The 14602-nt window shown below is 45.3% G+C and overlaps 1 protein-coding gene across 1 annotated transcript in view; it reads left to right on the top strand.

Annotated features, from left to right (window-relative positions):
* The window catches only part of LOC142913469 (uncharacterized), a 30685-nt gene extending 16344 nt beyond the window's left edge, over positions 1 to 14341 (top strand). The window contains exons 3-4 of the mRNA XM_076061002.1: positions 10508 to 10573; positions 11700 to 14341. Coding sequence (XP_075917117.1) covers positions 10508 to 10573; positions 11700 to 13003 — 1370 coding nt within the window. The 3' untranslated portion in view covers positions 13004 to 14341. The remainder of the gene's footprint in view (positions 1 to 10507; positions 10574 to 11699) is intronic.
* The last annotated feature ends 261 nt before the right edge of the window (positions 14342 to 14602 follow it).

Raw genomic sequence — 14602 nt, 5'->3', positions numbered from 1 at the left:
CCCCCTCGTCACACATCGTCACAAACGTCTGACCCCGCCCCCCCCACCTCTAGGTGCGTGACGTCATTCACGGACGGCCCCTAATTGTCGCTGGTATTGGCCGTGAGCGAGAATGGCGCAGCGCCGCTTACCGCTACGCCGTGATGGTGCCCTTACCTGCATGAACGGAGACGCGGTCAGACGATGGGTGAGCCGTTGGTGCGGGCAGGACGAGTGATCTCGGGCGTACCTCCTGACGTGGAAGGCGAGGGAGGTCGGAGTGCGCGTGTGAAGAGAGACGGCAAGGGGCGGGAGGAGAGGGGGGCGATCGGACGGAGCGGAAGCAGGAGGACGAGGGCAGGAGAGACAGCGGAGCCGTGGAGGAGTCTGGGCGCGCTTGATGGTGAAAGTTGACGTGGACGCACGCTGCAGAAGAGAAGAAAATCTTCACGCTCGGCGCCACACACAGCCAGACGTAGCTCACCTCATCCGTCTTGCTGACGATGTGTAGGACGACTAGACTCTGATTGTCTTGTAGCTCTGTGGAAAGAAGGAGAGGTGTCTTGGGTCAAACAAGGCCCTCTGCCACCGGTGTGGGCGGGGGGGGGGGGTACCCTAGTGGAGGGCTGAGCGTGGGAGTGAGTCGAGGGGAGGGTGAGTGGTGGTTGACATGAATTTGAATTCTTATACATGCTATGTATTGTAACATTTATTGTCGCATGGGTTTACATATAGTAGAACATATAGGCTATTAGACGAGGACCAATTGAGTGCTAACATCGTTAACACGGACCCACATCGTGATCAGGGACCCACATCGTCAACAGGGATGCTCGCCTCGTCAATAGAGACCCACATCAAAAGGCACGCTCACCCCTTTAATCCGGACCCATATCTTCAATCGGGACCCACATCGTCACCAGTGACCCACAACATGAATATGGACACTCACCTCGTCAGTAGGGACCCACATCGTCAACAGTGACCCACAACATGAATATGTTCACGTTTTTGTTTGTTGCGGTTGCACCCGAGTCAAGGGCCGCACGGCTCACAGGGCTCTACACCTAACACATGAAACTTAAATTAAACTGAAGACGACGTCTCGCCAGCATGCATCTATCCTCCACGCGTGGCTTCTGTCACGCGACTTCCACGATTTCGCCTGAGAGTTTCCCGCCGCGTGCCCCCATAGGTCTTCTCCATCGGTCGCTCGACTCGCGTAGACCATTCATCCGCATGGTCCACGTGGTCAAAGAAGAAGTTGGTACCAGCCAAGGCAGCACAACGCCAGTCACACAGACTTATGTAAATGGTCGATAAGAGTGAAGTACAGTACGTCATAACCCACTCATTTCAAATGCTTGCCACATTATTCGTTGCTATTGGTCACATAAAGAACTTGGAATTGCTAATGCTGTGCCACCTCAGGTTCTAAGGCAAAGGGAAATGTCTGCTCTGGGCCGGTCAAGGACACTATTTCTGGGATGAAACTATCACATTCACGACACGTGATAAAGCATTTAAGCAGTATGCATTGCTGTGACCTTAGCAGGTACCACCACGGTCAGTATGCACTGCTGTAGTGAAAGCAGGTACCACCACAGTATGCACTGATGTAATTATAGCAGGTACCACTAGTCAGTATGCCTGCTGTAATCATAGCAGGTACCACCACAGCAGTATGCACTGCTGTAATCATAGCAGGTACCACCACAGTATACACTGCTGTAATCATAGCAGGTACCACTACCGTCAGTATGCATTGCTGTAATCATAGCAGGTACCACCACAGCCAGTATGCAGTGCTGTTATAGCATAAAAAAGTATAGTTCATTTAGTTCATAGTTCATTTATTTGGTATAGCCCTGTGAGCCATTCGGCTCTTGAATCGGGTGCAACCGCAACAAACAAAAAACATGAACAAGAAAACATCTTAAAGTGACTTTGTGACTGTGCAGACAGAAAATACAGGAAAAAATCTAAATATTCCTGAAATAGCACCGTACACCAACGCTGTGTGCAAAAATCCCAGTGGGATGGGAGTCAAATAACAACAACAACAACAACAACCACAAGACAACTAAGATTAAGGCCATCAATCTAACTCCGTACTACAATAAACAAAAATATGGCCAAAACAAAAAAAACTTTTCGAAATCACCAAAATAAAAGCCATAAATCCAATGTAACAGTGATCATAGGGACTGTGACCGAATTTTTAACAATAAACTACATAAATCAATTATAACACCAAAATCTAGAGCCATATTTTAGGCCACTGAATAGCAGTGGCAGCTAGGGGTGTACAACTCCTCTAGAGCAGTTTTGATCTCATAGGTAGTGATTCAAGTTGCAGTTTATTGGCAATAGCATTCCAGACCCTGGGGGCATCAATAGCAAAGGCCCTTCCTCCAGTTTTTGCACGGCAATAGGGAATGTGAAGCTGGTAAATGAGCGAAGACCTGAGGTCAAATTTGTTCTTTGAAACAGAGAGGAGATCCAGTAGGTAGTCTGCGGAATTTTTTGCAAGTACATCGTGAATAAATAAGATCTGGTGCACAAGCCGTCGAACATTAAGAGATGTTAAGTTTGACCCAATGTAGAGATCACAGTGGTGAGTCCAATATGGGCAGTTCAATGCAAATCTTAAGGCCGAGTGATAGATGGAATCAAGCTTCTTCAGTACAGTACTTGGGGCTGATTTATACACGATGTCACAGATAGTATATAACGATACTATCATAGAATGTTAACTAAACGAGCATACATTTTTAACTAATTTAGGATAAACATTAAACTTAATGAGTATGGATAAATATACTGCATTAGCATTCAGATTAAAATTAATTAGCATACCAAAATTAGCATAGGACAACCGTTGACCAATCGCTGCGCACCATCGCCGGAGACGCTCCCAGGTTTGCCTCTCGACCAATCGGATCGCTGGCCCTCCCCCCCTCCCCACTTTGGCACGCGGCGACCAATCAGATCGCGGGAGGACGCTACCATTTTTAATGCCCTGCACGCTGAACGCCGCGCGCCCATGTGCGTGTGAGTGTTTAGTTTTGTTTTAATTATTTTAATCATTAAAGTTCGCGAGTGTCAAGGTAAGCTATGTTGACTTTATTTTTTAAAGCATTTTCTCAAGAGAACCGTTGTTGCTGCTGCGGCTGTTGTTGTGAAAGGCCCGGTATACCCTGAGGCCTTGCCTAGACTAGGACAGCCTTGATGTCACGTGGGTCCACACTCTTTGTGTCTTTCGGTTAAGTCACGGAGGTAGAAAATAAAATTTATTTCTTATTTAATTTAGTTACATTTTATTAAAAATTTTAGTTAATTTAATTAAAATTTATTTTATACCTATGTATTTTTTTTATAAATGAATGAGTTTCATAATTTAATTTAAATTTATTTTATACCTACGTTAAATTTAATTTAAATTTGTAATAAATTCAATTTTATTTAAATTTATTTATTTCATACCTACGTAAAATTAAATTGAATTGAAATTTTTAATAAATTAAGTTTATTTTATTTAAATTACATTTATTTTATTTAATACCTACGTTTAATTAAATTTTTAAAATATATTACATTACTTTATTTAAATTAATTTTATTTTATACCTACGTTAAATCAATTTTTAATAAATTAATTAATTTATTAAAAAAAAAAATTACATTTATTTTATTTAAATTGCATTTCTTTTATACCTACGTTAAATTAAATTAAATGTTTTAATAAATAAAATTAATTTTATTTAAATTAAATTTATTTTATTTCATACCTACACAGGTACAGTCATTTTAACTGCTCTGACTGCTACAAGCTAAGTGCGGCCTGGAAGCGTATTATTAAGTAATACATTTTACAATTCCTTATAGAGGAACCCCCTACTAATGAACTGACTACGTATCTATATAATTAAAAGACCGCACGCAGATATCGCAAAAGCGGACCCCGTTGTCAATGATATAATTTGATGTACGTACACCAGTTGCTGTATGTACATCATTAAAATTACACCGATTGTAATACGTCACCAAAGACACAATTTTAATTTGACCCCCGGGTCTGATCGCGTTAACTGTGCAGGTGGCGGGGGTCGAGAGGTGACTTGCACGTGTGTGCAGCTTGTTGAATATTGACGTGCGATGACTTATGGAGAGGAAGAATGATGATGATGATGATGGCGATTCAAGTCTTGAAGTCTGACGCTGTTCTCCGAGTCGTGTAGCCTACCGCATGCGACTTTGGGGATTGCGTAATGTCATTTTAATTTCCTCTGTGGAACTTTTTATTTTGTTTATTCTGATGCTTTAACTAACGTAGGGCGGGCTTGGGAGCGGCGTTGACGATGTGTTTTGGCGTTACACCAACCAGCACCTTTGCATTCAGAAGTTGGAGGTGCTTTGATTGTTACAGCGAGAGGTGGAATCATCACCGCCATCGTCATGGGTTTAAGTGGGCACGGAGCCCGTCAAGGGAATGGGTAGGTAGAGGAATGGGGTTGGAGAGTATACACAACTTGCAGTTCTAGTAATTTCAACAATTTATGGGCATGCGCATCATTAACAGTATCCTGATTCATATTCTTAGTTTTTTCGGTAAAGTCGCGTTGAAGGGAAACAACAAAATCATAAAATATATATAAAACAATAAAAAATTCTCACGACATTTCGACCATAACTCAAACGGTCGTCTTCAGGTGTGTTGGTTTGCATAAATTTATTTTTAAACGGCACATTTATTTATTTTTAAAAAACGTTAGCGCCACGCGCAACAATTTGGCAGTTTATTTAGGACTAGTCCATCTATATTCTGAAAAAAGGAGGGGGGAGACGAAATTTTTTATAATGTATGCTGTCTGAAAGCCACTGTAAGCGTGAACAATCAATTAAGACCTGAAATGGTTTATCAAATCTTTCCAATTATTGCTAAGATAGAATCCATCTTCTCGGTTGAAATTGTCTCTGTGCTTGTATATGTGGATAGCCTCATGAACGAATCTCTCATGGAAGCCAGATGGCTTACAAAGAACCTTTGTCTTGGAAAAGTCAATGGCATGTGAGCCTACTGAATTAGAACAATGATCTGCCACGGCCGAGGTGTTGGTCCTACCGTGTTTAAGGTCTGCTTTGTGTTCACGAATGCGGTCCGAGACATGGCGTTTGGTTTCTCCAATGTAACTACTACCACAGAGGCAACTTAGTTTGTAGACACCAGGGTATTGTATGTCCGGAATCACATCTTTTACAGACGGAACCAGATCACGGATTTTATGTAATGTGTTGAAACGGACCTGGATCTTGTGTTTATTCAAGATTTTGGAGATCTTTTTTGTGATCCCCGCAATGTAGGGTAAAGTGATGGTTTTGAAAGGCTCCTCAAGAGGGTTCTTCTTCATGGTTTGAGTGATAGCTTTGCGGATTGTATAGTCGGAGTAACCATTAGCCCTAAGAGCTTGGTGTACGTGCTTGAGTTCACTGCTTATGTGTTCCTGGTCGGATATGGATTGGGCTCTATGATACAGAGTCTTGATGAGAGAATTCTTCTGTGATGGATGGTGGTGGGAATCCGGTTTCAGATAAGCATCCGTATGGGTAGCTTTCCTGTAGACAGAGTGGCTCATTGAACCATCAGGTCTCTTTTTAATTAGGACATCCAAAAAAGGTATCTTGCCATCTATTTCGACTTCCATGGCAAATCTGATGGCTGGGTGTATGGAATTGATGTGGTCGAAGAATTTGTCTAGAGCAGGCCGGCGATGTGGCCAGATGACAAAAGTGTCATCCACGTACCTCTTCCATAAGGTTGGGCGCAGAGTGGCAGTCTGGATGGCGTCAGTCTCAAATTTCTCCATGAAAATGTTAGCTATAACTGGAGAAAGGGGGGAGCCCATTGGGGTGCCCTCAGTTTGTTTGTAGAAAGTTCCATTCAAAGTGAAGTATGTATTGGTTAAACAGTGTCTCACCAGGGGGGGTACCTCAGTGTTTAGTCCTTGATGAACCAAGTCTTCAATGATTGCAATGGTGTCAGGTACAGGAACCTTGGTGAATAAGGAAACTACATCAAAACTGACAAGCAGGTCGTCTGGGGACAGGGAAATACCCTTGATTGTCGATACCAGGTGAGTAGAATTTTGTATCGCAGAGGTGGTCTTTCCAGTGAAAGGACGCAGGATTTCAGACAAAAAACGAGCTAGTTTGTAGGTGGGGGAGCCGATAGTAGAGACTATGGGACGAAGGGGTGTATCTACTTTATGTATTTTTGGTAAGCCGTATAATCTTGGTGGCCTGGCAGCAGAAGGTTTCAACGAAAACTGTTTAGATTGATCAATTAATGCGGTCGAATCAGAAATTATTTTGTTGGTTTGTGTGACGAGGCTGTTGGTGGGATCTCTTTTTATTTTTGTATAACTACCATCGTCGAGTAATTCTTTAATTTTGTTGTTGTATTCTATTTTATCCATGATGACAGTAGCATTGCCTTTGTCAGCTGAGAGGACTATAATATCATTCCTCTTTTTTAATTTATATAATTCAAAACGCTCATCTTTGCTGAGGTTGCTAGCTGGTATCTTAGCGTTTTTGAGGGTTGCAGCGATTTCAGATCTTGCTACGTCTGCAGCGATGTGACCCAGGCCCCTGAGAGCAACGTCTACTTGGGCAATTATATCATTAACTGGTATGTGTTTAGGTGTGACTGCAAAGTTTAGACCTTTAGCTAAAACGGATTTCAGACCATCGGAAATAGAACTGTTACTGCGATTAATTACGACTTTGTTAACGTCTAACTTTTTGGTGTGTGGGTCCGGTCTTTTGTTGAAGAGGAGGTTAAATTTGGAAATCAGGTTTTCCTTACATTTGGTCGACATAGTAGCAGCTGAAGAGGCAGTCATATTGTCTACATGTTCCCAATCCGATGTGGACATTGTTGCCGTCAATGATAAGTGTGATTTGTAGAGTGTCTTGTCTAACTGATCTAGTTCGGTGCGTATAAGTCTGATTTTTTCTGAGATAAGAGCTAAGCTAGTTTTGAAAAGAATTCGTTTCGCATTAGAAGAAGTTACAGCAGCAGAGGTCAGTGTAAATGCGATTGGTATTACCCCAGAGTCGCGGCATCTCTTCAGGAAGGTGAGAGACTCGATCAGCTGAGCTTTCTTATCCCGGAGTTTGTTGAAGGATCTTAAAGTTATGTGAAAACCCTCCCCATAGAGGCGATTAAATTTTGATTTAAAGCTTTCGTGACTGCAGTAATTCATATTCTTAGTTTTTTCGGTAAAGTCACGTTGAAGGGAAACAACAAAATAATAAAATATATATAAAACAATAAAAATTCTCACGACGTTTCGACCATAACTCAAACGGTCGTCTTCAGGTGTGTTGGTTTGCATAAATTTATTTTTAAACGGCGCATTTATTTATATATAGAAAACGTTAGCGCCACGCGCAACGATTTGGCAGTTTATTTAGGACTAGTCCATCGATATTCCTCTTTTCAGAATATCGATGGACTAGTCCTAAATAAACTGCCAAATCGTTGCGCGTGGCGCTAACGTTTTTTATATATAAATAAATGCGCCGTTTAAAAATACATTTATGCAAACCAACACACCTGAAGACGACCGTTTGAGTTATGGTCAAAACGACGTGAGAATTTTTTTATTGTTTTATATATTTTATTATTTTGTTGTTTCCCTTCAACGTGACTTTACCGAAAAAACTAAGAATATGAATAACTGCAGTCACGAAAGCTTTAAATCAAAAGTATCCTGATTGATGAGCAAAACAAAATCGCACTTTAATCATGAATCTATTGTCATAAATGAGTCCGAAATATCAATAGTCATGCTCAAAACCACATTCCTATTGTTATAAAAAATCATTGTACCCCCATTCATGATGACAATTCCAATATGGTCATTATGATGCTCAGAATTACACTTAAATTCTCAGAATCAAGAACATTTATTAAAACAGCAGTGTGCTCAAAATGCTCATTTAACAATTGCAACATGTACACAATCAATTCCAAGATTCTAATCAAAGTAAGTCCTATGTATCGTGGTGTTTTCATGCTTATCCATTATTGCGCGCCCCCCCCAAAAAATATACAAAAGTCTATTTTTATAATGTTTGCACGGTGTACAGTCTGGAAATTACCCACATGGCAAATTTCAAGCTTGGTGCGTGTCGGGAAGTACGCTAAACATTTTGAACAGACGCACACATTCACAACTTTGCCTTTGATATATATGGAGATTAGTAATAAATTGTTAATTTAACTACTTTCATGTTGACGGATTGGAACTAGGAATAGCACTGGCTCACGACGGGGCTTATCGCGTGGTATCTGGGCACTTTATTTGAAACGTAAACCCCACAGTTTGTGAGTACAATTCCTCGCAAGTTGCGTCCACAGAGACAGACAGACAATGAGGTTTCTAGGTAAGAGTAAGAAATAAATATACGTGTGGAGCAGAGACGAGAGAGCCAAGAGGTCACCTCGGGAGACGGGGCGGCGTGTCAACCTTAGTCACGTGACTGAAGGAGTGTGGGCGTGCCGTGCGTGTGTGTGTACTGTGTGTGTGTACCGTGCGTGTGTACTGTGTGTGTGTACCGTGTGTGTGTGAGTACCGTGTGTGTACTGTGCGCGTGTGTGTGTACCGTGTGTGTGTGTACTGTGTGTGTGTACTGCGTGTGTGTGTACCGTGCGTGTCGTGTGTGTGTGTACCGTGTGTGTGTGTACTGTGTGTGTGTGTGTGTACCGTGTGTGTGTACTGTGCGTGTGTGTACGTATGTGTGTGTACTGTGCGTGTGTACTGTGCGTGTGTACTGTGCGTGTGTGTGTGTACTGTGCGTGTGTGTGTGTGTCCCGTGCGTGTCTGTGTGTGTCGTGCGTGTGTGTGTGTACTGTGCGTGTGTGTGTACTGTGCGTGTGTGTGTGCGTGCCGTGCGTGTGTACTGTGCGTGTGTGTGTGTACTGTGCATGTGTGTCGTGCGTGTGTGTGCACCGTGTGTGTGTACTGTGTGTATACTGTGTGTGTGCTGTGTGTGTGTGTACTGTGTGTGTGTGTACTGTGCGTGTGTGTGTGCACCGTGTGTGTGTACTGTGTGTGTGTGTACTGTGTGTGTGTGCTGTGTGTGTACTGTGCGTGTGTGTACTGTGTGTGTGTACTGTGTGTGTGTGTAACGTGTTCGGCGGTAGTCCAGCGGTTAGTATGCTGCTCTACGAACCTAACGACAGCCAACACCCAGTGACGATTATTTGAACCGGTTCTGGGCCTCCCCTAGGTCCACTCAGCCTCAAGTGAGTACCCGGTGTGGTGTGCAAACATCATTACTGGGGAGACAAAGGCGATCGGGCGAGGTGATGGCCACCCATTCCCTTCGCGTGCCACGCCGGCCTTCATAGGTGGTGCTGATACTTGCTAACAACACTTGCCCCAACAGTCTGTTAAGGCTACACGGGGGATCTTTGTCTTTGTATCACCACCCAGGAGTGACGGAGCTTTTGAGGCTCCGAGCCACGTGGGGATCCACAACAGCGTGAGGCGGTGCCACTCACAGGTGAGACTCGGGGATATGTGATTTCTAATCGATAGCCATCCGTCAGTTAACCCATCGCAACTGCTGAGTCTGTCACGCGACTTCCTCCTTCCAGCGAGCCTTTGACGCTTCACGTGGCCTCAAAGTATACACAGTGTGTGTACGTATACACAATAATGTCCACGTTGTTGTTGCTGAGTTCACGCACTCAAGGGAGGGGGCAATGGAAAATGAATCTAAATCAACTTAAACTCCATCCCCATGACCTCATCGGCATGAAGTGCCAGCGGGAGGTGTACCTCGCTAGTGACGTCATGTCACCAAGGTATTCACACTCCCCCAACCCCGTCCACGGCGCTCTTGATCGTGACGTCACCTCCGCTTGGGTTACTGCCGATATCAATCCAGTGGCAATCCTTATTTGGGCAAAGCTACGCCCAGTGACTGGCGGTTCATTAACATAATGTCTTCGTTGAAGCCGTCGAGAGTTTATTGCGATGGGTTCAGCAGCCACGCCCCATCCCTCGACATATGGGCCGGGCTCATTAACATAATTTATTCAGCTACAGAGCCGCTTATTATGGGAGGGGCGTGTCTCTTACCCAGGAAGTGACGTCATGTTACCTGCTGACCCGCGTGGTGTCGCGAGGTAACAGGAGGCTGCCGATCCGCGCTTGCACTGAAATCCGAGGTGAGAAATTCTCATGGTGGTGGTTGTTGTTGTTTACCAAGGTAGAGCCTCGCTCTCTCTCGTAGGGATGTCAGTTGAGTAGCAGCGAGCATGGGAATCGACGTCCAGGTTGGAACTTTAAAACGCGGGGCCTAGCCATGCGGGGCCTTGCCTCCTGCCCTCGCCTGATTGCATTCACTTTAATTATCTCGCTTAAGTTTAATTTGTCGTCACCCGGCTCGCCACTTTGTAACTTTGTTTTATTGTCAATTTTCACGCAGTTTTTATTTTCTTTTGTTAGCAGGCCAAGCCCGCTTAAGCTGCTATACCGCTCTTGTTACCAGAAGTGACCTGCCCACAACAACACAAGGTGAGGCATTGTCAACGTGTGTGAATGTTTTGACTTTAAACTGTGGTGACTGCAGCAATTAATATTCTTGGTTCTTTCGGTAAAGTCACGTAGATAGAAAGTTAAATGAAAATAACAATAAAATAAAAATTACAAATAATTGTAAATAAAGCAAAAAAAAACTCACGTCGTTTTGATCGCAACACAAGTGGTCTTTATTTCATGTAATTGTATTATCTGTTATTGTTATTTTCTATCTACGTAACTTTACCGAAATCAACAAGAATACGTGTGTCAATGTCTATCGGTCAAAGATGCTAAACGGAGTGACGCGCAAACTCCAAATATACAGCAGGCGTCAGGGTCGGGATCGAACCCACGACTTCCTGTATACCAGGTGAGGTAGTTAACATCTCACCACGGAGAGAGACACGCAAACTCCAGTTAGCCTCGGCTGTGTTCATTGATCCTCAATTAATTACTTGGTGGAGTGAGGAAGCATTCATGCCAAGCAGATGAAGGTGGCCAGGCATGATTCTAGACACGCCACCACCTGTTTACCCAGTGACAGTGTACAGTTTGTGTTTGCAGTAACGTCTATTAACTCTGTTGAACATGGAGGTTATAGCATAACAATAGTTTATTTTTGTTTTCCTCTGGAACTCTTTATAAGAATGGAAACAGGAAGTTAACACAGCACACACATTCAGCTGAAGTCGGAACTGTTCATCCCAGCATTTAAGGACATCTGAGCCTGGATTCACACCTCAAAGTTGCGATTGAACGTTAATTTATGCATTTCTGCCTAACACATATAGTATTGTTTTCACCACCCTTTGCTATGTCAGCTGAATTTAGCTCTCATAAATATTCCTTTTGTAGCCAGACAGCTGAAATTGTGTGCTCGGAGTTTTGGGTGGACATTCATTTTGAAAATACGAGGGCTTCCAGGCATGTTTATGACCATTTGCCCTCTCATTGTGTGCCATAACAGCCCTGTGATGAATTTGGGACACTTCTTCACTACTTCATGAATATATGAATAAGTATAGACGTGTAAGTCACGTGTTACTGTGTATATATTCATTCCTCTGTGCCTCGATACTGACGTGTAGATGATGTGGATATTATTTTTTTCTGTCTGCAGCTGACGCTGGTCTGATGGAGCAAGGGCACTCAGCGCAGCTCGGTACGACAAGGAAACAATGCGACCAGCGTGCATACAGCACGGATCGGACTGGAAATTTGACACGGCACCAGAGAACTCGCACGGGAGAGAAACCCTTCAAGTGCACTGTGTGTGGGAAGGCATTTGCATGGCCATCAGTTCTTGAGATCCACCAGAGAACACACACGGGAGAGAAACCCTTCAGGTGCACGGTGTGCGGGAAGGCATTTTCACAGTCATCACATCTGCAAAGACATCAGAGTACACACACAGGAGAGAAACCCTTCAAGTGCACTCTGTGCGGGAAGGCGTTTGCACAGTCCCCACATCTTTTAGTACACCAGAAAACACACACGGGAGAGAAACCCTTCAAGTGCAGTGTGTGTGGGAAGGCATTTTCACGGTCATCTGTTGTTAAAAGACACCAGAGAACACACACAGGAGAGAAACCCTTCAAGTGTAATCTGTGCAGGATGGCGTTTGCACAGCAACAACATCTTCAAGTACACCAGAGAACACACACGGGAGAAAAACCCTTCAAGTGCAGTGTGTGTGGGAAGGAGTTTGCACATTCATCTGCTCTGGTAACACACCAGAGAACACACACGGGAGAGAAACCCTTCAAGTGCACTCTGTGCGGGAAGCCGTTTGCACTTTCATCACATCTTCAAGTACACCATAGAACACACACGGGAGAGAAACCCTTCAAGTGCAGTGTGTGTGGGAAGGCGTTTGCACGTTCATCTGCTCTTAAAAAACGCCAGAGAGCACACACAGGAGAGAAACCCTTCAGGTACACTCTGTGCGGGATGGCGTTTGCACAGTCATCACATCTTCAAGTACACCAGAGAACGCACAAGCATCAGAAGGTCCACAAGGAGTGGAGTCTGAAATCAGCTTGTGAAAGTCAAAGTGCCACAATAAGCCCATCCCTCATGAAACAAGAACCGAAAGAAAATCCCAGCTTGGACACTTTTAAAGGTATCGAGGTGAAATATGAAGAGGTGATGGTGAAGAGGGAAGAAGTGATGGTGAAGAGCAAAGAAGTGAAGGTGAAATGTGAAGAAGTGATGGTGAAGAGCGAAGAAGTGAAGGTGAAATATGAAGATGAAGATTCAACTCCAAAATGGGACCTTCACATCGATGGAGGCAACGTGAAGCAGAAGGAGAATTCTGACTGTGAGGCAGAGCGAGGCAACTCCCAGCAGTTTGTGGAAGTGGAGGTGTGGGTGGACTTCCTCCAAGACAATACAAAGTCAAGTGGAGACCCGGTAGATGTGTAAACTTTGCGTTTTAATAATTGTGTTATTTTATTTTGGGCACCTTTATAATATATGCCACAGGACCCGCACGAGCTTAATCCGGCAATGTCCGGGATACCGTTCCAGTGGCCAACCAGGCAGTGTTGAAAACACTGCGGGTGGAGTTGAGGGTGACGGTGGAGGGCGCGAAGGGGCCGAGTGATGCCGATCGGCGGCGAGAGGGTCACCCGAGAGGATGCCCAGTGGGGAGACGAAGCAATGAAATCGCTACACGTGTCAGGCGCTGGGTGGATCACCGCACAGCGGCATCGTGGGAGGTGGCGACGGCACGGGAAAGTCTCTACCCGCCAGTGGATTGACCGTGGCTGATGGTGATGACGACGACGATGGATGTTACTCACTCAACTTTGCGACGTACGAAACGACGGAGACGCGCGGCGATGTGCGGGGTGTTCAGCGGCACGGTGGAGCCGATGGCCTCCTTGCAGCCGCTGTACAGCTGACGCACGACGTGGAGCAGGGCAGGGAGCACGCTGTCCACTATGTCCTGGCAGCTGCCGCTCAGCTGACCCATAGCCTGCACTAGGGCAGGGGGCACGCTGTCCACTATGTCCTCACTGTGGCTACTGTACAGCTGACCCATAGCCTGCACTAGGGCAGGGAGCACGCTGTCCACTATGTCCTGGCAGCTGCCGCTCAGCTGACCCATAGCCTGCACTAGGGCAGGGGGCACGCTGTCCACTATGTCCTCACTGTGGCTACTGTACAGCTGACCCATAGCCTGCACTAGGGCAGGGAGCACGCTGTCCACTATGTCCTGGCAGCTGCTGTACAGCTGACCCATAGCCTGCAGTAGGGCAGGGAGCACGCTGTCCACAATGTCCTCACTGTGGCTACTGCACAGCTGACCCATAGCCTGCACTAGGGCAGGGAGCACGCTGTCCACAATGTCCTCACTGTGGCTACTGCACAGCTGACCCGCAGCGTGCAGGAGAGGAGTCGGCGCGCTGGCCATGAGCCAGGACATCCCGGGGGGGCAGGCTGGGCCGTCCCTCTCCTGTCCGTCTGCGTGGCCGCTGGTGAACATCGGTCCCCAGGTGGCGACCGCTGCCGGTGGAGAGACATCCTTCACGAGTCCCGAGTAGTTCATATTCTTAGTTTTTTCGGTAAAGTCACGTTGAAGAGAAACAACAAAATAACAAAATATATATAAAACAATAAAAATTCTCACGACGTTTCGACCATAACTCAAACGGTCATCATCAGGTGTGTCGGTTTGCATAAATGTATTTTGAAAACGGCATATTTATTTATTTATATAAAAATAACGTTTGCGTCACGCGCAACGATTGGCTGTTTGCCAGGACTACTCCCGAGTAGTTGTTGATCGTGGTGGTGGCGGTGGAGCCGTTGATGTTCGTACCCCCACGCCGAGATCCTCCGAGGAGTTCAACCACTGGCTGCGTGAGCAGCAGAACCACAGTGAGCACAGCCGTGAAGATCGCCACGCTGGTGGTGGTGGCGAAGTTCTCCGCAGACCTCGAAGTGGAGGAGCAGCGTGGGGCAAGGTGGTTGCCTCTCCCGGAGCCGACTCCACTCTGGTCGCTCCAATGGATGCAC

Source organism: Petromyzon marinus, unplaced genomic scaffold (genome assembly GCF_048934315.1).
Source record: "Petromyzon marinus isolate PM22_M1 ecotype Great Lakes invasive population unplaced genomic scaffold, UKy_Petmar_22M1.pri1.0 PM_G_Scaffold_26, whole genome shotgun sequence".
In the NCBI taxonomy this organism is placed as follows: Eukaryota; Metazoa; Chordata; class Hyperoartia; order Petromyzontiformes; family Petromyzontidae; genus Petromyzon; species Petromyzon marinus.
Note: the sequence above shows the minus strand (reverse complement) of the source record. Positions and strands in the feature narration are given on the sequence as shown.